Source organism: Morone saxatilis, unplaced genomic scaffold (assembly GCF_004916995.1).
Source record: "Morone saxatilis isolate NCDOM2014 unplaced genomic scaffold, NCSU_SB_2.0 Contig5, whole genome shotgun sequence".
In the NCBI taxonomy this organism is placed as follows: Eukaryota; Metazoa; Chordata; class Actinopteri; family Moronidae; genus Morone; species Morone saxatilis.
The window spans coordinates 14,011,788-14,035,046 of NW_023340095.1; the positions used below are offsets into that span (position 1 = coordinate 14,011,788).

The 23,259-nt window shown below is 39.8% G+C and overlaps 2 protein-coding genes across 3 annotated transcripts; both read right to left on the bottom strand.

The window, feature by feature from the left end:
• Positions 1 to 26: 26 nt before the first annotated feature.
• Positions 27 to 19,376, bottom strand: atf2 (activating transcription factor 2). The gene is made up of 12 exons (XM_035676373.1): positions 19,326 to 19,376; positions 18,609 to 18,681; positions 17,310 to 17,406; positions 17,106 to 17,224; positions 16,841 to 16,966; positions 16,228 to 16,406; positions 14,822 to 14,936; positions 13,063 to 13,161; positions 9,982 to 10,218; positions 9,239 to 9,445; positions 6,023 to 6,128; positions 27 to 2,822 (listed from the first exon to the last, which is right to left on the bottom strand). The coding sequence occupies exons 2-12, from the start codon at positions 18,654 to 18,656 to the stop codon at positions 2,593 to 2,595; spliced, it is 1,563 nt and encodes a 520-aa protein (XP_035532266.1). The 5' UTR covers positions 18,657 to 18,681; positions 19,326 to 19,376; the 3' UTR covers positions 27 to 2,592.
• An 861-nt stretch (positions 19,377 to 20,237) lies between these two features.
• Positions 20,238 to 22,689, bottom strand: atp5mc3a (ATP synthase membrane subunit c locus 3a). Of its 2 annotated transcripts, none has more exons than XM_035676375.1 (5): positions 22,540 to 22,670; positions 22,327 to 22,423; positions 21,477 to 21,551; positions 20,933 to 21,123; positions 20,238 to 20,813 (listed from the first exon to the last, which is right to left on the bottom strand). In XM_035676375.1, the coding sequence occupies exons 2-5, from the start codon at positions 22,363 to 22,365 to the stop codon at positions 20,699 to 20,701; spliced, it is 420 nt and encodes a 139-aa protein (XP_035532268.1). In that variant the 5' UTR covers positions 22,366 to 22,423; positions 22,540 to 22,670; the 3' UTR covers positions 20,238 to 20,698. The 2 variants fall into 2 exon arrangements, with proteins under 2 accessions (XP_035532268.1, XP_035532267.1); XM_035676374.1 differs by having other exon boundaries at positions 20,242 to 20,813; positions 22,629 to 22,689.
• Between the last annotated feature and the right edge of the window lie 570 nt (positions 22,690 to 23,259).

Genomic DNA, 23,259 nt, shown 5'->3' on the forward strand with positions numbered 1-23,259 from the left:
TAAATAGAAGCAAAACCAGATTTTAAAGAGATAATAAAAGGTTTATTACAACAACTTATCAATTCAAACTTTATACAGAACTTTCACAAGTTACAAGTACACTTTCAACACAGTATCACACCTCCCCTTTTTTTTAGAGTTAAGCCGAGGTCAAAGAAATAACCAAAGCTTCCATAAACTCAGAGCCACAACTCAAGTTGAAACAACTTGTTTAATAATATTTATCTGACTGAGACATTATCGAATAAACAGTTAAATTCTCGCAGAGAATTATTATCTCATGCAGATAATACATAACAGTTAAATTTAAAAAAAATCATACTTTAATAAAACAATGTGTTAGCTTCTCGTAAAACTACACAGTAGTAAGCCAGTACAGACTAAGAGAAAAAGGCAAATTGACTTCATGGTGTGATTTGCTTCCTACTATTATTTCAATGATGAAATGCTCACAATTCTTACAAGCAGTAGTGTTACTCTAATATACATGATGTGATTCCAGTTCACATCTGAATGCTTTAATCTTACATGACAATGTATCGAGTCAGGGAGAGGCCTATCCTAATGATTGAAACATTGTTCAGAGGAGTTTTTAACATTAATGTGATCAACAGGGCTCAGCTACTGAATCCAGACTATTCTATATAAAAAAAAGTACATAACACCTAGAAAGATCACATACAATGTATCATCGATGTTATTTACAATGTTTTCTAAAAACTTCCTCTAGAATTGCAATCATGAAAACAGCATAATGTCCTTAAGTGTTCTGCGTTAGACACTAAAGCCATAAACAGTCACTTATAAAGCAAAGACAGTATACAAAGCAAGGTTTTTCAAAACTGAGAAACTATGTTCATGAGACCCTTAATCTGAGAGAACAGCGATCAACTAAAGCTAATCTGCATTAAAAATGTACAGATGTAATTTATACAAAAACATTAATGGCACTGAGTCAACATCACCATGACTGAGTAATGGAAAAAGGTACTGCAATCCTACAATCACTGCTTCAGGAACAATCAGACTACAGGTGGAATGTTAATGAAATAACAAACATTTCTAAGCAGATCGCCTCCTTAAGACTATTTCTTTACTTTTGTATTTCATTTTTTATTTTGTACAAACATTCAAACTGCACGATGCAACTACAGCTGATCTCACAGAAAAGTTGTCAAATTTAAAAATCTTATTCAGCCATTTACATTTGTGTAATGTGTTATTCAAATCTACTTCTAAAAAGCTGCCAGTACTTAACATGTGGACTGTTTAAACTCAAAAAAAAAAAAAAAAAAAGTTGCAGTCATGTGAAAAACTACGTACACCCCCATGAAACGTTTTTGACATATGGACCCATTAATATTTTATCCTCGAAACTTTATAGATAAAAGGTGACTTAATTGAACAAAAGAAAACAACAACTTTATGTTAACGTTTCCTATAATTGTCTACCAGCCTTTGACAGCGACTGGGAGAAATATTTGCCCACTCTTCCATGCAGAACTTTCAACTGAGGGGTCTCTTGTACGTACAGCTCGTTTCAAATCACCCACAGCATTTCAATCTGATTCAGGTCTGGACTTTGCCTAGGCCTTTCCATCTCTTGTGGATGTAATGGTGTGCTTTGGATCATTATCCCGTTGGAAGGTCTACTTCTTCACCTTTAACTTCCTAACAGATGGCCTCACCTTCTCCTCAAGCACTCTCTTGTATGACGGTGATGATCATAAGTCGACCAGTTCCTGAGGCAGCAAAAGCAGCCCCAAAACTATCACATTGCCACAACCATGCTTTACAGTAAGTATGAGGTTCCTCTGGTCAAATGCGGTCTTTGGTTTTTCGCCAAACAACTCTATCTTTGACTCATCTCTCCAGAGAGCATTGTTCCAGAAATCCTGGTCCTTGCTTAGATAATTATTGGCAAACTTTAGCCTTGCCTTGATGTGCTTTGCAGACAGCAAAAGGTTTTCTCCTAGCACACCATCCCATCCCAATCCATGCACTGTTCAAATTAAGCTCAAATATCTCCATGTCTAAACACATTTTTTGGGGTGCACTTACTTTTTCACATGACTGTAAACCCATCATCTTTCAAAATGTGCAAAATGGAAAAAGCAAATTATAAAACAAAGTGACTGCTCTTTATGTAACTTCATCATAAAGATAGTGCTTATAAAACACATAGAAATAAACCAGCAAGCTAATTAGAAATGAGCCACAACACACTTTGGTATGGTCTCTAACAATTCACTGATCAACCTTCAGGCTGCTTTCAAATAAAAAAATATATAAGATTAATAAATAAACTCACACAAATACAAAAAAATCTCAGAACCACGTGTTTTACATCTTACACCTAAAGTGCCTGTTCTTTTGTCTTCATCAATTCCAGAGAAAACGTTGCATTTTCAAAAGCATTGCCTACGGAGGACAAAATGGACCAATCATAAACAAACCAAATCAAGAATAAATTGAGATAAACAGTGCGGTCCAAACTGAAGCTGAGAGAGAATCCCTTTCCTCTGTTCGTCAGAGGGATTGAGGAGGCGACAGCACTCCAGTGTTGACGCTTAAACGCACAGTTTGAGACGATCAACTCCCTGAAGGCTGAGACTGGGTGGCGCCCCTCCGCGGCTGGCTCTCCTCTGTGCTCTGGTTTGAAGTGGTGGTGGTGGCGGAGGCGCTGGACGGGGCGGAGGCAGCCGGGGTCGCGGAGGAGGAGCTGACCCCGTTGGAGGTGCTGATGGAGCTGTGCTGGATGGCCTCGTTCTGGGGGCTGCCGGGGACTGACATCTCCTCGCAGCTCTCGTCTTTATCAGAGACTGTTGGAAAAAGAAGAAAGAATAAGAAGATCATCTCATTACAGTGTTTTGGATTTTCTTACGCTGCCGTTTCCCGTCGTCTTAATTATTAGCATTTACCTGATGTGATCCAGATAGGCTCGGGAAAGCTTTGTCATGTAGGCCTAATCAGATGTAAAACAGCTATTTGCATGTGGTGTATGCAAACTGTTTCATTAATCCCCATAATGCTACTTCTGCACCCCTTCCTTTAATTAAAGCTCCAATGTCAATTTAAACCCACATCATAAGGGTACATTACATTCTGGGGCATGTGGCAGTGTTTCCCACCCCTAACTGCATTCTCATTTGTTTTTTGTTACCTTGCCAACTACTGCAGCGACAGATGATTACAGCACCTGATTTTAATGATGCTCACACTGGAGAGTAGGGAAGACTTGGAGTCGAAATGCCACCAGCTGTTAGGCAGTTGCATTGAATTAATTGGATCCTGATGGAAAAAAAAGACTCTACTCTCATGCTCTGTTTCGTAAAGGAATAAGGAGCACAGTGATAATTAATATTGTTAATGATTTGAAGTCACTTGTTATGGCACTTTGTAATTAATGACTGGGTTTCGTATTTAAGAATGTAAAATACAGATTCCACAGCAAGAAGAAGCAATTAAAGTGCAATACAAATGTCTTCACATTAGAGGCTTCGTCTGCCTTTCTGACTGGACTTTGACCGCATGATTTAGTGCAAGTGAATGTCAAAGTGCTATAAACTGCCTTGCTGTTTTACTATGCAGAAGGTCAACCTCCGAATAAATCAGCTTGGTGGTTTTGTTCCATGTTCAAGTGAACATTATTACTCCTAACGACATTAAGGGGTGGCTAGCTGATATATCATAATACTCAGAAATTCTGGTTCCCTGGGCGGTCAGAGCTTCTTTCTGCTCTCTTGATTTCTGAAGTGGGGTTCGCTGTAAGCAGATGGACAGCTTGGTGTGCCAAGTGAAAGCATGTCCTGGCTTGTTTGTGGGGCAGTCTGGGTAATTTCCTCCCACCTGCCATGGCTACGCCTGGGCAGGACGATGAAGGGTATTACCAGGTCTGGAGGGCAGCGTAGCCTTACGGGATGTGTAACACTCACAAACTGGAGGGCTTGATGAGGCCTTTACATGAGCCACAGATCAGTCAGAATTAAATAATGTGCTTTACTAATTAGGCAAGATAGATTATTTGATGGTGATTCCCGACCAGGGGTACTCGTGCTCCAGGGTGTGCTTATGCAGTTGCCAGAGGGTACGTGGAAAGATTGTGTTGTGGCTTAACTAGTTTTAAGAAATTACAATTTAATTTTTAAAAATTGTTTGCAAGCAAGCATCTCATCTCATCAGGTTAGCTAAAAGTAATGAACAGTTCAAATAGATAAATGGCTGAAATAGCCACAACGTTTTAGATCGTTTTAGCTATTTCACTTCTTGAGTAGTTGACTAGTGGATATAATTTGATATGAAATGTTAGAAGAAATGTTGGGCTGAATGGTTAAAGTATCTAGTTTCTACCACCCTTAATGTCAGTAGTATGAATGCAAACTTGATCCTTGATGCCCAAACTGATTGGAACACTTCAATTGTCTTAGATATTGTAACAATATCCACTTTTCTATAATCAATAGTGTTGAGCAACATCTAGTTTAAAATCATTTGAAATGAACACATTTAGAACATGATGGGTGACGTTGATGAAGGGGCACTTGAGCTCATCTGACTGGCTGTGGGCGGAAATCAGACAGAGGGTTGGGAACTACTGGATCATTTAATCCTGCTCGTTCAGTGTATAGTAAAAACATCATATTGTGATTATTTTGACAGATATAGTGATTGTGATATGATTCACAATTAGTGTCAAAATTATCATTTTTGCATCACAATTTTAATTTTCACTGAAAAAACAACAACAATTAAAATTATGATGATATAAGAATTGCAGCTTTTTGCGATTTTCGATTAATTGTGCAGCCCTATACCATACATTTATTGTCACTCTCACATTAGTTGGCTTTCCTTCTTGGCTTGTCTCTACCCCACCTGTCATCATGAGCCAAACTGATGAACTGGGGTGTTTGGATGAGGTTATATTTTCCCAAACAGGGTAAAAAGTGCTCCAAATGTCATACTTCAGAAAGGTCTGGAAAAACAGGACAGACGTCCTCAGCAAACACATGAGAAAGATGACTCAATTCATCTGTGGATTTTGCTATAATAATAAAAAAAAAAACAATCCAGACGATACCAAATGAGACCTGGCTCTGACAGCCCACTCTAGCCTGGAAACCATCAGTCCCATAATACGCATGACGTGTGTCAGTGGGATGGTTAGCAATAAGGGATGCATAATGAACAGCCTAGCTTGCTGGACACCCCACAACGAGAATGCTCTGCAGTCTTGTCAAGCTTCCTGCTTTAATGGACTCATTTCAGAGGCAATCATTGTCAATACAAGTCAGCGGAGGCGTTTAAAGCACGGTGGAGAAGTGGCTTGGAGCACCCTTGTTCTCGTTGCATACTGGCTCATCTGTGAGGAAAGGTGAGTTATGACCAGAGAGTCAGAATGACAGAGCCCCAGTCTCAGGAAACGAAGAAATATTGGTGATATAATTCTAAACGAGACCATGTGATTGAACAAGAGCTGGCATGGAGACGACACCATACAGGCTGACATCAGGAAATTTAAATAAAGAAGCTGAAAACTGCAGAATCTTCTCTTATACTCAGAATTCATAAAGATGATCATTGTAGGTAAGCTAAAAGAATTCAAAGTTACATTTTAATTACCACATGTAGGTGTTACAAAAGAGAGAGATCATACTTTCTCATCCATTTCTTGACAACCAAGCATTTGGTTTGTGTTCCTGCAGACATTCAGCTTGATCTGACAAATGTTTATTTAGGTGTCAAATGAGGAGAAAACCACTTTCTTGCAGATACCACCTGTGGCCTCCTGCAAGGACTCGGACAATGCCGCTAGCGAGAATTTGTCTGAAACAACAAAGCCCATAAATATCTAAAGTTTTGCAGAGTTTTTTCTAAACAAAAAAGAAGAAGGGATCTAATATGTCAATAGCTCTTTCTGTTTGGCCTTAAGTAAGACATGTCCTTCTAGTGGTTAGCTGGAGCTCATTTTAGCAGCGTTTCACTGGAAGCCTCGGGCTGAGAATAATGGAGCATTACTCACTGTGATAGCCAGATTTCTTCTGCATGGCGGTTACAGGGCAATCTTTATGAGCCAGAAGAAGCTGCTTCAGCTGAGCCACTTCGTTTCTCAGCAGGGTGACTTCACTCTTTGGGAGAGAGAAGACACAACAGCACTCAATAAAATGGTCACTCTGGAGCACACAGTACGTCAGATTACAACATGAAGACAAACAGACCACATGTGGATAAAGTTCAAATCTGTAAAAGAAATTCAAGGTCAGATTTCTGTTATTTAAAATATAACTTATGAAGTTTTAAAGATCCCCTCCAGACATAAGTCATATGTACAAATAGTCTGCTTGGAACAATAATGTGTATCTGATATGTTTTTCCTGCCAGAAAGTATCATTTCCACTTTCAAATCCTTAAATCCTACTCCTTCAGCCTCATTAAAAATTCCAAAGTCTTCCTGTTGGACACAAGATATCTCCTACTTCACTGTAAAGTATATTCTCAGTGTTTGTGCACTGGTGGCTACAGGTTTCTAGATCACACTTGCAGAAGTTGAATACTGGACTAGAGTTGACTTCCAAACTATTTGTGATGTTACAAATCATTTCTTAGGACCCGCCCCTTAAATCAGATGTTCAGTGAGCACAGAGAGACTTTCCACTTTCAGCAGATGAATGTGAAAACTTCTAGTGTCATTCTGCACAGTGTAGCTCAACCATCTGACTGTAGGAACAAGAAGAAAAACCTAATTTTAAGTGAAGGAGGACTTTAAGCGTATGTTTGAACTAGAGTCTGACTGATACTGATATTTGAGACTTACAAAAAACAATGCATCAGCCGTTAGTAATTTGTTTTTTACATAAACACACGATGTATGGAACACAACATTTTCAATTAGGATTAGTAATTAGTTTTTTAAATAATTGTGATATGTATTGAGCGGGGTATTTTAAAGTTAGAAAATTGTGTTAGTGCTCTCTGGTGGACAAACTGTATGTGGTGTATCACTGTAACAATGACACTGTTTCTTAACTGTTTCACATCTTAAGCTTTTCACTACAGTTGTTGTTACACTTTGGCTCATACCGATGTATCTGCAAAAAGAAAATATCGGCAGATGTATCAGCCTGTCCTATTGGTCCAGCTCTAGTCTGAACCCAAGAAAGGGAGCTAGAATGAAGCTTCTGAAGTCTGAATGGGATACTAAGAGAAATAAGAAATGCTGACTTCGGTACATACTGTACACCAAACTGCAGGTCAAACGTGACTTTGTCCCTTCTTTATATGAATAGCCGTACCGTTTATTCACCACAGGATCTTAATGCCAATTATTAATGGGTTCACAGGGTTAAATTCATAAGACCTCCTCTGTACAGTAAGTACAAGACCACTAAATTACTGCACATAAACTCATATTTTCCCCCACGAGAAACAGCAAACACAGGGAAAAGTAACACAACACAATGAATGAATTCAGAATAAATTGTGATGCACTTCTTCATTTATGTTTTTCCTGCACAATAATTATGGGCCTTCACTGGCTACCGACCAGCACATTTGTCAGAGGTGAGCTGTTCGGATTGTCAGTGCAACTTTGTAGATGCTGCTGAGATTTACACACTCGTGTCGTTACAGCTCTCAGGGGAGCTGAGGATTTCTGCATGTCGTAAAAGGGAGCCACATTACGCTGAAGGTGACTTTAACTGGATTTAGAGCGGCCAGGGGCCCCGCGGAACACCCAATGGCAGATTTAAGCTCCTTCTCTTCTCCTTTAAAGGACTATGGGCAGCTTAATCTATTAGTCTAAAAGCAGCCAATTTATTTGATTCCATCTGTTTAGTCTTGCTAGTGTTGGCAGGGCTGAGCTATTGTAAGACAGATTTAAACACAGCTGGAAGGAGCGTGTGTATCACATGTAGCCAATGCCATATTCACTGCGTTTCCACCATGACTGCTGCCAGTTGCACCCAATATAAAAACCGGCGTTCGTTTAAAAAAAACTCTCCCTTTAATCCCACATAGAGAAGCACACAGGACAGACTTGTAGACAAAAGTCAGAAAAATCAACATCCATTACAAAAAGCATATAACAGCTTAGCAGTGAATACAATGTGGTTGGTTGATTTTCATTAGACTAAAGGATGAAGTAAAAACCATGACAGTAATACTGCCACTGACGCTCCAGTTACAGCAACATCAAACACCTGGAATTTCAAACTAAACTGGACTTTTGAGAGTTAAACTTGTTTCTAACTTTGTGAATTAATCGAAATTGAGCAAATGGGCCTTGGGTAATGCTGGGAGCCCTGTGAGCTGCCTGGTCTGACACCTCATTAAAAAGCCAGTTAAGGATGATGTTAAAATAATTGTGCATCATTAGAGGCAGTTTCACTGATCAGCTGGGCCATGTCAGCATGGGGGTTTTAACAAAAACTGCACAGCTGATTAATGCCTTCATATAAAGCGCCCTTTTATTCTCTGCCACATGTTGTTCCCTTCTTTGTAGTTAACAGTGAATCGATCTGTTTCTAACCCCATTCGCACACCTTTCCTCCCCCCTTTTTATCTACCTACATTTAAATAAAAGTGCACCCATGACAAGTGGTGATAACTTGTTTTTGAACCAAATATTAACGACATGAACCCATTTCTTCAGCACTGCTGTCTGTCCCCTCCTCCACCCTCCACATCTTATTCTGATTTCATAGAAAAATGAGACAGTGAGCAAATAAACACCACATCTCATTTAATTGTCTGGAACACCGATGTGCCGCACCCCCGGCTCACACTTATCAACAGAGACAGCAGATACATGAACTGTTTCGAACTTGTCAGCATCAGATCCTAATTGCTTCCAGCAAAATGAAGGTTCAAAAAGACACCTTTCCCTAGGAGATTTTTGAGGCCATTCAGTAAACTGCTGAGACAGAAGCGAAGACACGCTTGTGCGCGGCTGACATCTGGAGGATACATCTTTATTGACAGGGACATATCGATGTAAAGGGCTCACACACCGCTGCTGTCACACGGCAGCTCTTCTTAATCGGCTTTAATGACTTCATCACCGCAGAAGGAAAAAGTCTGTGCACACATGCTTACACCAACAGCACACGAACATAAACAGACACAAGCGTGCATGCATGCATACACACACTGACACACAGATGCATAAGAGCACATAAACAAAGACAGATGAAGCGGCTTTTGTTACATGCAGTAACTGAAGGGAAGACGTAAAGAGCACCTGTAGTTGTCCGTTCATGGAGCTGAGGTCCTCAGCCTTCTTTTCCAGAGACTGGACCCACACTTTCCTCTTCTGCCTACAGCGAGAGGCTGCAGCCCGGTTACGCTCTAGGAACTTGCGTCGCTTCTCGTCGGGGTCTTCGCTTGTGGTTCTGCGCCGCCGACCCCCTGTGCTTGGAGGGTTTTGCGCAGGGGGCACAGGGGAAGCCTGAACAACAATAATAATACAAAACAATAACTAGCAGAACAAAACCACCACCACATCTGTAATGTCCTGCAGCACTGAATACTGCACAGTGAATAACTGTACCGCTAAAATAAAAATACTGGAGTTCATTTAGTTTCCTTTACATGCAGATCAAGAAAGTAATTTCACCAAGTAATCAATCTGACACACAGAAATATGAAACATAATCAAATCCAGCTTCAGGTCATCTTAACATCATGTTTAAACAACTGCCATATTATTGCTGCAGTGCTTACAAAAGGCTTTATAATTAGGCAGGAATAATTTTCACATTAATCTACACCTGGCAAGATTTTTATTTAAATGAGAAACTATCTGATCAAAAACTGTCTGCACTTGTGAGACACATTTAAATTGAATGATGACTCTGAAAATGTATTCTTTGAGCATGGTAACATGGTCTGTTAAGGAACAAACTGGATTATTATGCTTCATGTGCACACACCAACAGATTACAGATACAACTTTGTCCCTATACTGGAGCTGTGGATACGTACAGGTGTCTCTGTGGTGGAGGTGGCTGGCTGCTGAAGGGAATGGGGAGAAGGTTCCTCAGTCGTGGGCAGGTGAGGAGCCGGAGCAGGACTTAGGACCGCGGGCGGGGCTGGAGTTGGAGTCGGGGGCGGAGCAGGAGAAGCGGGAGCAGCGGTGTGGGTTACAGCGCTGCTCTGGACTTCTCCACCATCTCCATTGGTTACCTGAGGAAGCTGCTGGCTTAATGTGGCTTTCAGTTTCTGGGAAGAGAATTTGACACAGAGGAAAACAGTTATTAAATGCAAAGAAATGGTTAGTAAACTATATTCAGTTATGTAAACACAGTAAAAAGGAGGTCATGGGTATTATCCTTCATCATTCAAGGCAACACTTTTGAAGTAGAATATCAAAGTTTATTTTCACTGGTTGTTAAGGCATGTTTTACTCTATATTAACCATATACCTATATTTAACTATGTATTTTGAGCAACAGATTAGCTATTAAGGTTATTATAATTACCTGCAAATGTAATGTATTCATTACATTTTAATGATATGGATCTAACTGAAATACACATTAATTAGACTACGACAAACTAAGCATGAGGCCTAAATGTTTTCTTGTATTTCTAAAAGAAATTCCATGTCCGGCAAAAATCAAAGCGCTGGTGTACTCAGCCTACATCGAACACATTCAGCAGTCTATAAAGACCTACTGTGTTGAAATGCACATTTGAGACTGTGGACCTACAGCTACGCTTGAGAACTCAGAAACTTCAAAACAAACCTCAACAGCTAATAAAAATGTGTGCAAAAAGAAGTTGGGGAAAGTGGTACCTAAAGATAGCAAACAACACCAGACCTAGCATGAGTATTTAGTAGGTAGTGAACAGACTGTAACAGATTGCTTTAGAGGAGTCAGCAGAGAACAAGAATAGACAGAGAGGTATTACTGCTGACATTATTACCAAGGATGGTTAATGGTTGAAGTGTGAAATATCCTTCTATGTAAGTATTTTGATATTCCATTTCACCCCAGAATTAACGCTATAAAGTATGATTTTAAACAGAAGTCAAGAATAACTGGCATGAAGAAGTACTGAAATAGTAAAGACAATAATTTTAAAATTAGGCTAAAATGAACGGTCTAATATAAGCACAACTCACATTTATTTTACATATGTTTAGGTTGCAAACTTATCTGGATACCAAAGGTGATGCACATCCACAGCACATAATGTGAGCCAAACAATACAAAATGTACTTTTTTGAACATTGACAAGGACACACACACACACACACACACACATTCACAGAAACTATTTCTCTGCAGATTGGCGTCCATGATTCACAGGCCAATTTCTCTAGTATCAAAACACTGAGCAAACAAGGTGAAAGTGAATGAGCCTTTCGAAGCAATAACAAAGTGAGAGGGAATACATTTACATGAGAAAACAGAGGACCACATTATTCTAACAACTACCTTTGCCAGACCAATCTATCTACCAAATTAGTTTATCGTGTAATACCCTTCCAGAAGCTCTTCTGGCAGAAACAAGATATTATTCTCTTGGAATGGCCCATAGAAAGAGGGAAAAGCCAGTCAGATTCATATTTCATCTCTGCCATGGAAACCTCATCAGTGTAATAACCCTCCATCTCATGGGTGTTATTCAACCATCTGCTACTATATTACTTATCTTTATTTTGCAACTAATTAACAGCATAATCTTCTAAATTCAGCAAGTTAATTATCATTATTGTGGTCTTTGCAGCATCATCAGTCCTTGTAAAGTGCCGTCTCTGCGCCCCCTGAGAGCCGGGTGGGGGTGGGGAGCAGGCAGGTTGAGCGGGGGTCTGTTTTCTTGACGCGGGCTCATTAGGTGTTTGCTGATGAGCTGAGTGCAGTGGGAGGTGCTGGGAGTAAGAGGGGGGATGCAGGTCAGGCAGGATTCTGCTGAACAAAAGGTTCCATGCAGGGTGAGGCCGACTTAATGTGCCTCACTGAGCGTGTGCCAGGATGCCCCCAGCTGGCTTTCGCTGGTAGCCCCCCTCTGGTTGGCCCCGGTGACGGCGTGCTGAGCACAACGCTGTCTCCACGTTTGTCATCTCCGTACCCCATGATCCTCGACAACCCCCTCCCCCTCCACCTCGCCAGTCAGGATCAATCCTTCCCTCCCAACACACACACACACACACACGCACACACCTCCTCTCCGCAGTTTATCTGTTAATTTCCACAGGCGGAGCATGCTGCGAACACTTACAGGTTCTGTGATCCGTGCTTCATCACATTGCCACTGATCTCCCACACAACACTTCATATCCCTGCCCTTCAACTATCACTTTTGATACAGGTTACAACACTGCTACGACCGTCTTCTCCCAACAGAGAAACACAAGGAATATTTTTGTTTACTTTAAGTAGCTGGAGACGGATGCCAATAATGATTATTTTCATTATCAATTAATCTGCAGATTATTTTTATATTCATCATTTTGTCTATAAAATGTCAGAAATGAATGAAAAATGCCTTAAATGTTTTAAGTTCCTAGAGTCTAAGCTGACATTCTTAGATGTCTTTTTTGTCCAACAGTCCAAAACCCAAAGATATTCAGTTTACTATCATCTACGACATGAAAGCAGGGAATCTTTGCAGTTTTATGGGTATCAACTATTTCATTGAAACGCTTTGGGCTGCATGAATGGTGCTATTATTATTAATTATTATTATTACTACTTAGATATGGTAGAACCAGCAATTATTTAGTATTTTGCTTGAAATCTATTTAATTAAACAATATAATAATTATAAAAACGATTATGCGTTACGTCAATTAACTAATCAATTAATGAAATAAATATTAAATAGTAGAATCCTGATGGACAGTCCATCGATGGGGGGGGGGCATTAATTAAAAATCTACAGTTTTTGGAATAATCCACGCCCCACCTTTCACTATCGCCCTCATCTGGTCAACGGAAGCAACTGCTCTCTTCCTGTCAAGCATACTCATTACTTTGGTTATTATCTCTCTCAGATGGGAAATAACAGACTGAACATGGAAATAACATTTGATGTAAAAGAAAATATAATTAATACCAGCTTTGCTTCTGATTGGACGGGCTGTGGCTGCGGCTGCGGCGAGGGAGGTCCTGGGATCCCGGGGACATTAGGCACTACGGTGACAGGTCTGACAAGCTGACGGCAGAGACACAGAGACAGATCAGCACAGAGAAAATTAGTCTTCGGCAGTAAAAAGACGGCCGGCACTCCTCCGTAACACACACACACACACACACACACGCATAGCCACGGCAGGCTCTCAGAGTTTCCTCATATCTCAGCCTCATTACGTTGGATGGCCTGTTATTTTGTGGAGGCAGCGCCACATGGAGATGCAGTGTGCACGCTAATGAACCTCTGCCTGCCTGTGTGAGAGCATATGGACAGGGAAGCTGAAGAGAGGATGGAGAGACACGAGTCGGAAGGCCAGAGTCAGGCCTCCTCTCGCAGACGCTGACAATGAGACAGAGGGAGGTGGGGAGAGCTGGAGAGGGATAGAAAGATAGGGGGGAGAGGAGGGGTGATCGAGTGTGAGGGAGGCCCACTGGTGGCTCATGTTCTCCATCTACTTCTGCCCTCCTTTACTTGTCAGCGGCTTTCCCAATCCCCACAGACTGGGAAGATAGAGGTTTTTTCCCTGCTGTGCCGCTATCAGGAGATAATCATCTGCTGCTCAGTGTTCCACACAGACAATCAGGACTACAGTGAACAACAAGACAAGCTTCCACATGGGGGAGTTAAAAAAAAAAATACAAGACCTTCATTTACAACATATTTCCTACATGAGACAGTGTCATGGGTTGCAGTTATAATTGGTTTGTGAAATACATTAGTAGTATCATCTATCTGCTCTGCCAGAAATCAAGAGCGTTGATTCTAATTGTACAAGGACAAATAGCAGTGAAGTATCCTGGACTGGAGCCTGCTGTGCCTCAGCCAAATCCCTTGTCTTTGCGACAGTGACACACAGTTGTACTCTGAAGTCCATTATTTCACTCAACCTCTACAGCTCTGCACTGACTGCCAAATCTGAGGTGCCAAAGCTGTAAATAGCCCCTCTGTCCAAGAAGAGTAAAGAAAATATGTGGTATTAATGTATCTGAATGTCACTTTAAAAGGACTTCAATTTTACTGATGTGAATTATTGTCCGTACAACGTTTCAAATTTAAAATGTGAGTACCAAACAGTAAACTTGTGCCCAGCAAAGCATAAAGTAATTTGACCCAGTCCAGTGATTTTGTTATTCCACTCACTGGACTAAAATAGTACTCTAAAATTACTTGGCTTGAGAAAACAAATGCTTTGGTTCATTAGTTGGTTCATCCTTGTTCTTGGAAACGGCGGTCGACAAAATTATCTCACTTCAAGGTTCGTTTAGTGGTTGTTCTCAAGCTTTGGGAAATGATTGAGAGTTCCAGAACAGCTACTAAATGGACCTTGAGGTGAGATTGTTTTGTCGACGGCTCTTTTCAAGGTCAGGAATGAACTCTGGAGCTCAACTTTTAAGCCAATACGAATGAGAAGTTCTCACTCAGAAAAGATATACTGAGTTTAATGAGAACTGGACAAACTCTATCTGCTGATGAAGATCCTGTGATATGACTGAAAGCTCTAGAACAGCTATTAAAAAGGGTGAGATTTTTTTGTTTCTCCATTTTTTTGTCAATGACATCCCTATTTGTTAAGTGAGTAAAGGTTACCGCATGATTAAATGATCAGAAATATCAAAATTCTGCTTTTACTCTGACACACTGAAACACAAGGTGAACATGACGTAACCAGCAGAGCACTCACAGGGATTGTAGTTGGAATATGTACACTTGAGCTTGTAATAGACGCAGGTATAGCGACTGGCATGGTCTGGCCGTTAGGCAGCTGTAAGAGCACGGGGAAGGTGCCAGACACCGGGCTGAAGGGAGAGAGAGAGAAAAGTAAACCAGATTAGAAAAACAACAAAGAACTTTGTGATTAACACACAAAACAGAATATGTCACAAACTAAAGACAAGAGTGGCTACTAATATACCAACATAATGTCATAATCAGGCAACGATTTAAGGAAATAAAGTGGAACTAAAACAAAATCCAACTTAAAATACACCTGACAACAGGTTCAAGCTATATTAATAAAAGGTACATGTTGTCACATTAGACCCCGTAAGTGACATCAGTCTTGCCCAGATATGGACTTGTTGGTTGGTAGAGCACATGGGATAGTCGAACATTCATTTAAATAATGGATATTTTTACCTACGTGAAACCTGCCTTAAAGCTGCACTACTTACAATCGCTTTCAATTTGAAGCGATTTGATTTTACTACCAAAAAAGTAATTAATTAATAATAAATCATCTGAATTGCTGAGGTATGAGCTCAGGGACACAGATTTAGAGAATATCGTAATCTGTATTTGTGTGTTACTGCAAATATAATTGTCCAGACAGCTTTCTAACAAGTCTAATTTGCCTCACTTTGACCTATGAAACTTACAGCAGCTGTGGCTCCGTCTCGCAAGCAACTGATGATTAAAATGTATATTTGACATGTATTCCCATTCGTCTGCCTCACTCTGACTAGCTTGTGCTTCACCGTACAGTATTACAACCCCCAATGTTTGTTCACTGACTCTGAAGCTCAAACATGAGCAGTTATCTACCTTGCCACATGCCAGTAACATTAAAGCACCTCATCGTTTTAACAAAGATAAAATGTATTACATTATTTACTTTGTGTTCTACAAGTAGAAGGTCCCATGAAGTTTTACATTTGCCTCAGTCATGGAAGTTGTATTTGTTGAATTTAACAATAATCACATCTAAATGTATCTTTGTTAAAATAACAAGAGCCTCAGTACACTATGCAATACTGTATATGGGCTTAATCAAGTACAGAGGTTTTAAAAGCTTGAGCTAAACATACACCGAGGCAGGAATTATTATGTGGTTGTTGGAGCTATGAGTCCATATTTGAGCAATGCTGATGTTGTTCTTGAAGACGGTACTTATGAGGTCTACAGCCAAAAACAAAAATTCCTGCAGAGTGCAAATAAACCAAAAACAAAACAAGCACATGCCTCATGAAATATGAGCTCACCAAGACAAAACTGCACAAATATAAATAAAAAAATAAAATAAAAAAATAAAAAGATGACTTAATACTATGAAACTATGATTTTTAAAAATGGACATTTTGAGTTACTTACACTATAGGCCTATTAGTGGATGGGACTTGGGTAATAACAGAGCTAGATGTTGGTGATGGGAGAGCTTGCTGTATTACAACATTAGCCTCTGAGGTTGCTAGAAGTACATTGGGAACTTGGAGGGATGCAGGATGGACTATAGTGGATGTTGGCAGTGAGGCTGGCTGCAAAGATAAGTCCTGAAAACATCATACAAGACCTTAGCTGCAGGAAGTGTTTAATGAACACCAGATTCTTAAGAAAACTCCTTCTTATAATAAAAATGATGCCCAAACTTCACCATATTCATCTCAAGATTAGGAATAAAACAAACAGAGAAAAAAAATGAATTAGTCATCTAATATCTCTCCTGAGTTTCTCTAGATAATAATTATGTGCGGTACTGTTAGTATACTTTCACAAAATTAGACACAAACATCATCTTAGAAAGTTGAGACAAAGTCAGATTGAAACAAGCAAATCATGTGATAATTTACTAGATTAATATCCATACCAGTAAAAGAATAAATTACCAAAAACAGAAGCAGAACATCTTTCATTTACTCGTCATGACAACCTTATAAACTCTGTTATTAGCAAAAAACACCAGAAACAGCTCATTCAAAGGCTTTACCTTGTCATCATTTGTAGTAGATTCGGGGTGAGGCAGAGGGCTGTCTCGATGCGCCTCCATAGGTGTGGGTTCCTCAATTTTGTTGCGTATGATAGGCGTCGCAAGAGGTGACAAATCCAACGGTAACTACAGAAATATAGGAATAAATCAGATATGTTTTTTATTGATCCGTCAACAAAACAGACCAGAAATAGAAATTCAAACTATGCAACAAACAGAAGTTAGATAATCCACTGTCTAAAAGTTTGACAACAAGAACAACAACCTTTTTAATGTCATCTTCAGTTGCCTTTTTAAAGTCATGGTCGAACGGACTTGCAAGTTCATTGAAGAGTCCCACCTCCTCACAGTTCTTCAAAAAGCGGGTAGGCGTAGGCGTTTGGTCTGCAGTGGAGGAAAGATCTCAGTACGCAGACTGTAATGTAAAGTATCAAATACATCCAAATATCTCAACTCCAAGAACACTCACCAGCAATGATGACACTGTCAGTCCTTGCTGGGCCAAACTTCAGTGTCATCTCATGTTTGTGTTTGTGGACAGCCAAGTGATCCTCATTTGTAAATCTCTATGTAAGATAATAAAAAAAGAAAACAGACTGGACAATGAGGCAGGATCAGTTTGGATATGGTAGTGGATCATCTGTCCATACTTTAAGCTTTTAAGTGCAACAAGTAATGTTTTAACAAACATTATGTCTTCTATTAAACATCTGTGATTATTCAGATTAAGTATTAAACATTAATTGCTGCATCTCATAAATCTTTAAATATAAATGTGTGCTCCACTTGCTTCTAATATTTCATCAACATTTACATATTAATGAGGATATTAATCGGTTCCAACAAAAACTGATTATAATCTTCATGAATTTAAGATTTTAAATTGAGGTCCAGAAGTCGTGCACTCAGTTTATACAAACTTAATATGGAGTTTTTTAACAGTGTGATACCAGCCCTTTTAAGACTCACAACCTCTGAAAGTGATGCCCTTCAGGCCAAGAAACATGTAGGCATACATGACTGAACAAATACAACAATGCAGTGCAGTGTGGAGAAAGCCTTTTTTTTTTATAGACCATCAAATAAGGATTTAAGCAATCATCTAGAGGGGCCTTTTCTAAAAATGTGGCTCTAACACCTTTATTATTTTAGCTCAAGTTAAAGGTCCAGTGTGTAACATTTAGGAGGAACTATAGCCAAAAATGAAATATAAAATTCATAGGTATGTGTTTATTAGTGTATAATCATCTGAAAATAAGAATCGTTGTGTTTTCGTTATCTTAGAACGAGCCGTTTTATCTACAGATGCCGTGGGTCACCTTTAATGGAGTCCGCCATGTTTCTACAGTAACCCAACAAACACTGGCTGTAGATACGGACATTTGCATTTTTCAAGAATAACGCAGTCACCATAGATTCTCCTACACACTCCACAGCCGGTTCTCATTCCCAGGTCGTCAAACACAGACGCGAACAATGTTCAGTTAGTTGCAATCTGCTACATCACCGCTAGACGCCACTAAATCCTACACACTGTACTTTAAGTCGTGTCTCATTAATTCAACAATTACCAAACGTGACCACACAGATAAACTTTAGGACAGGTAGTACTGCAGTATAGGAGCAGCGACAGGTCTCTGTACATAACATAATGAAGCTGCTATCTATAGCGGGCTATGTGCACTGTACATGATGGGAACTTGCAGGTCTATGCACATATCGGAAATAGCAGCACAAAGTGACATTGATGATGACAGAGGTGACTTACCTGTCCACACCCAGGAGCAGTACATTGGAAAGGTTTATCATCACTCATATTAAGGGATTCCTGTTGTGTCACCCTGAAATAAAAACATAAGCAGGAGTTAAATATGAGAAGTAAAGATGTGCCTTAATGTGTGTACCAAATAAAAAAAAGAAATAAAAAAAGAAGCCCATTCAAGATGTGGAATAAACATTATTATGGCTGCAATTTATTTATTTAAATACGCAGAGCAGATGGAGAGCTATAGAGGTGAAACTCCTGATACAAGACACGTAGAAATATGGACAAAGCATATCGATGATGGGCGGCTGCTTTGGTTGTTTACACCTCAGTGTCATCATGAAAGACGCTGAATGCTCGGTCCATTTATTTTGGTCCAAAATACACCGACTACAGCAGGACACCCTGAGCTGACACTCCTACCGCTTCATGTGCTGTAAACACAACTAATATATCAACACGAAAAGGCGTTACACATAAGCTACAGTGCGTTAATACAGAGATTATCTGTTCCAGTCGCCTCCACGGAGCCTGAGCCCTGCGTTAACATACACCCGTCGCCATATTTGGACCTAAATAAGACTGTAAACAGAGGATGTGTCCACGTTTATCTCGAGGTTGTTAGTTGTACCGGAGAACAAGTCCCTCGCAGTGACAGATATTATGTCTTTTTAACAGCCGCTTTGTACCCATTCCCTCTCAGTTTATGTGGTCACTTACCCCTCAGCCACAACCCTTGATTTCCAAAATCCCACGTCTGTATCCAAGTATCGCGAGAGTAGCTTGTGAGGGGGGGGGGGCTCTTCCGTAAACGTCACGCTCGCACAGGACCTGTTTTGTGTTTTACTGCATTTATCTTTGATCCTCATGTAGTTTTTGAACAGATATACAGGATATCCTCCTCCATATATGTTTTATGTATGTATAGAAATATTCTGCGCTCTTTAGTTTCAGACGATATATTTCTGAACACAATGTACCCTTCTGAAATCTCCATTCTCCATTCATGTGATCTGGAGGGTTCAAGTTCACCAACCAACCTTATGTAAGTTGCATACTCCTTGGTAGCTCAGTTTTAGTGCAATTCAAGTATCTGTTGATGTAACTGATTTTTAAAAATTGCATTGTTCGGTTTTAACTTTTAATGTTAGTAGTAGTTCAGTAACTGTCAATTATACTATTATGGATATAGGGATTTATCTTTTATAATCAGAAGGTTACTATTCAGGGCAATTAAACTGTTGCAGTGCATACAGGTTTGCTTTTAATTTCATACTCAACTGTCAGCTACACAAGTTTCTTATGTTTGGTATTTACCGATGATCATTTTAAATCATTTGTAAACTGTCATGTTTTTGATAAATAATTTTTGTCTATAAAAATGTAAATAAGCCCTCATTAGTTTGAATTATTTTGGATGAAAACAGACCAAAAACATAGCAAAAAAATAAGCAGATTCTGAATCTGAAGAAGCAGGAACCAACCAACAAACAAAAGAACTCATTAAAACTGATTTGTTTCAGCTTGAACTAAATTCTGTCCAATCCAAGCGACAGAAAGGTCCAATGAACACAAAAACAACCCAGCAGGGACTTTCATTCATGACACTGAAAAAAGTCAAAATCCATTATATAGCTCAATTAAATCATCTAGATTTATTTAATTGCCATTTACAAAAGCAAGCACTCACTTGCTGCCTAATTACAGTACCATTTAACTTCAGCTGAACCAAAAATCCATTAAGGTGGACCCCAAAAAGCTTGCATGTGATGTTCTGAAAAAACAAGGCTGATTGATGGTAGATCTAAGCAGCTGCTTCACAGGAAAGTTGACATTCACGAAGGCCGACTGCTTTCTGCTGCGTTAACATGATACTCCAGACATAAAAGTTACTGCCATTGTTAAATAGTCAAATACATGTATTTTAATCACGTAATTTCTTACATTTGTACAATACATGTTTTTCTTATTTGAACAGTGTCTGAAGGACTTGAAAATGTACATTTCCATGACACCAACACGGAACAATTTTGGTAGCCACAATAAAATATGTAGTCACATCTGTAATGAAAGTGTTGTATGACAGCAGAGTTTTACATAGCAAACAGGATAAGGAAAGCAACCATCAAACAGAACAGTCCCATGGCTTCAGACAGGGCAAATCCCAGGATGGCATATGAGAACAGCTGCTGCTTCAGAGATGGGTTCCTGCAAACAAGAACAAACTGTCAATGCAGTCTATAAAAACTAAAAAACACCACATGAAACCTGTTAATTCAAGTAAATTTATGTTATTATTTTCAGGATGCACGGTGGTAAAAACAAACCTAGCATAGCCGATGATCAGACTCCCAAACACTGTCCCAATACCAGCTCCGGATCCAGCTACTCCGACTGTGGCAGCTCCGGCTCCGATAAACTTGGCAGCGGTGTCAATGTCCCTGCTGATAGCACTGGTCTGGAAGCCCCTCAGTGCGACCTGGGTGAGAGGGCTCTGTGGCATCACAGCAACATTGCTCTGAAGAAAGACAGAAACTGTAAACTTTCACCTTTAAAACCAATGACATGAGACATTAAATAGTAGTGAAACAATTAGTGATGACTGAACTGACTGAACAAAAACAAATCTCTAATTTTCATGATAATTTAATAATTTTGTCAAGTATCAAAACCAGATAGTGTTTGAACAATTAGTTTTTTTGGTGTTGGTGAGACTCGTTTGAAACACTGTGGTCTTGACACATATGACACTCATTTAGCATTTTATAGAGGAAATGACTAGAACCAATTAGTCAAAAACATGTGCTACATAATTAACAAACCAAGTGTTAGAACAAGAGTTGCAGTCCCAGTAGAAAGTCTGTATTTTACCTCTGTCTTGATCTCAGGCCTGGACAGCACAGAGGCAGAGAGGGGTCTGTAAAGAGCCCGGGAACCAGCACGGACCTGCAGCAACAGGACAATTAGTTACAAAAACACACAAACTCATCAAGACATGAAGCCTATTGTTATTGCTCGTCTGCAGGAACATGAGCAGGTGGAAGGCACCTTGAATGTCATTCACTGCAGTACACACACTATACGACCTGTGGCCTTTACTGATCTGCAAGTACAGTCTGTGCTGTTAAAGTCACTCAGTAAACAGTTCTGTTGTTAACCTGACAAACTGCAATTAACATCGATAGGAAGCGACTAACAAATCCTGCTATTGTAGTTTCTACTGGTGAGCCTGCTACTGCAGCTAGAAACAGAAATATGACCTTGGATAACGAATATTAACCCAAGCTACATGTATTTGGGAGCTAATAATGCCCAAAAGGACAAGGTGATTATTGGAGCATCAGCTGCAGAGGCCTGTGTTTGGTGTTTCAGGTGAAATCTAACATTAAAGTCGGCTAACAGGGGCTCATAATGACCTTAGCTACCCGCCATGATTGAAAAACGTCTCCTGGAGGAGTCAAGCAAATGCACAGTGGCTGTTTACTGAAGATCAATTACATGCAGCTTATTCATGAACATTAACGCTACACTGCCGCCATATAAGAAGTGTATCATTATGTGCTTGAGCATTAGCCTGCTAGCCTGTTGGCCTAGACTGCAAATACCCTTGTCAGCCAGATACAGTCAAGTTCAACCAGAGGCCCAGCGGACTCACTGGAGACATTACAGGAGCACAACTCACATTCACAGCACGGAAACACACAGAACAAAGCAAACTCACCAGAGCCGGCGTGGAGACGAACTTTGCACAGGCGTACATTTTCTAATTTAGGTAGTTTGAACCGGTTCGGTCAAATCTGGTTGAAGCCCGGGTCTCTCTGAAGGGGGGGGAAGACCGGAGAGAAAGTAAGGTCAAACGACTGTAAAAAGGCTCCACAGAGAAAATAAAGGCATTCATATGTACATTCACATCCATTCTGCATGCTGTCCTCACTTGTGCGTCGCTATGTGAAGCTACGAGAGAGGATGAAAGGGGATTTGTGAAGAAAACGCTGCTCATTCAAACAGCCATTACACACTTACCGACTGCAGAGGTCGAACCACAGTGGAAGAGTGCGCATGCGCGGAGTGATGTATGTAGAGGCCCGGATGATGACAATGAAAGGTCATTTCACAGAAACTTTATTTAACATGATCACAGCAGCAACGTTTCATTCACAAAACCAACTGATCTTTGTTTGCTCCCTGTTTATTGATGGACGCACCTTCAGTGTGTCAATACAGTTAAGACAGATGATAACTTATCTATCATAATTTATTTATTTATCTATTAATTCTAATTAGTTGTATTGATGGAAATTCACCCGTTCTGTTGGTCTCGCTCTATGTTGACCTGAAAAAGTGTTAGTAAAATAGAATGTAAGATATTTTTTATTTAAGATAAGATGAGATAGACTCTATTGATCCCACACTGGGGAAATTCACAAACACTAGAAATACACTAAACACACGGAGCTGCAGTAGCAGGTTGATGAACATCCACGTTAAACTGATGCTTTTAATAAAATAACGTAGCGGTGTGCGTTTTCCCCTTTAGTCATTATCATGGAGAGGTTTTAACCAGTTTGATGTGGAATTGACCTTTTTCACAACAAATATTTTGACATAATAAACACAGGTGTTACCAATGATACTAATTAATTCATTAAGTTTC

Bases quoted from the DNA above. Each gene is read 5' to 3' on its own strand.
- atf2 (XM_035676373.1), bottom strand. From the start codon at position 18,656: ATGAGTGATGATAAACCTTTCCAATGTACTGCTCCTGGGTGTGGACAG. The intron at 16,407-16,840 runs GTAAAGCCTTTG...TGATGTTTTCAG, and splicing joins CTACTACAAATGATGACAAG to GACTTATCTTTGCAGCCAGC. The intron at 10,219-13,062 runs GTATTAATTATA...TTCTCTTCCCAG, and splicing joins TCCAATCAGAAGCAAAGCTG to AAACTGAAAGCCACATTAAG.
- atp5mc3a (XM_035676375.1), bottom strand. From the start codon at position 22,365: ATGTACGCCTGTGCAAAGTTCGTCTCCACGCCGGCTCTG. The intron at 21,124-21,476 runs GTAAAATACAGA...GTCTTTCTTCAG, and splicing joins GGCCTGAGATCAAGACAGAG to AGCAATGTTGCTGTGATGCC. The intron at 20,814-20,932 runs GTTTGTTTTTAC...TCTTGTTTGCAG, and splicing joins CTGATCATCGGCTATGCTAG to GAACCCATCTCTGAAGCAGC.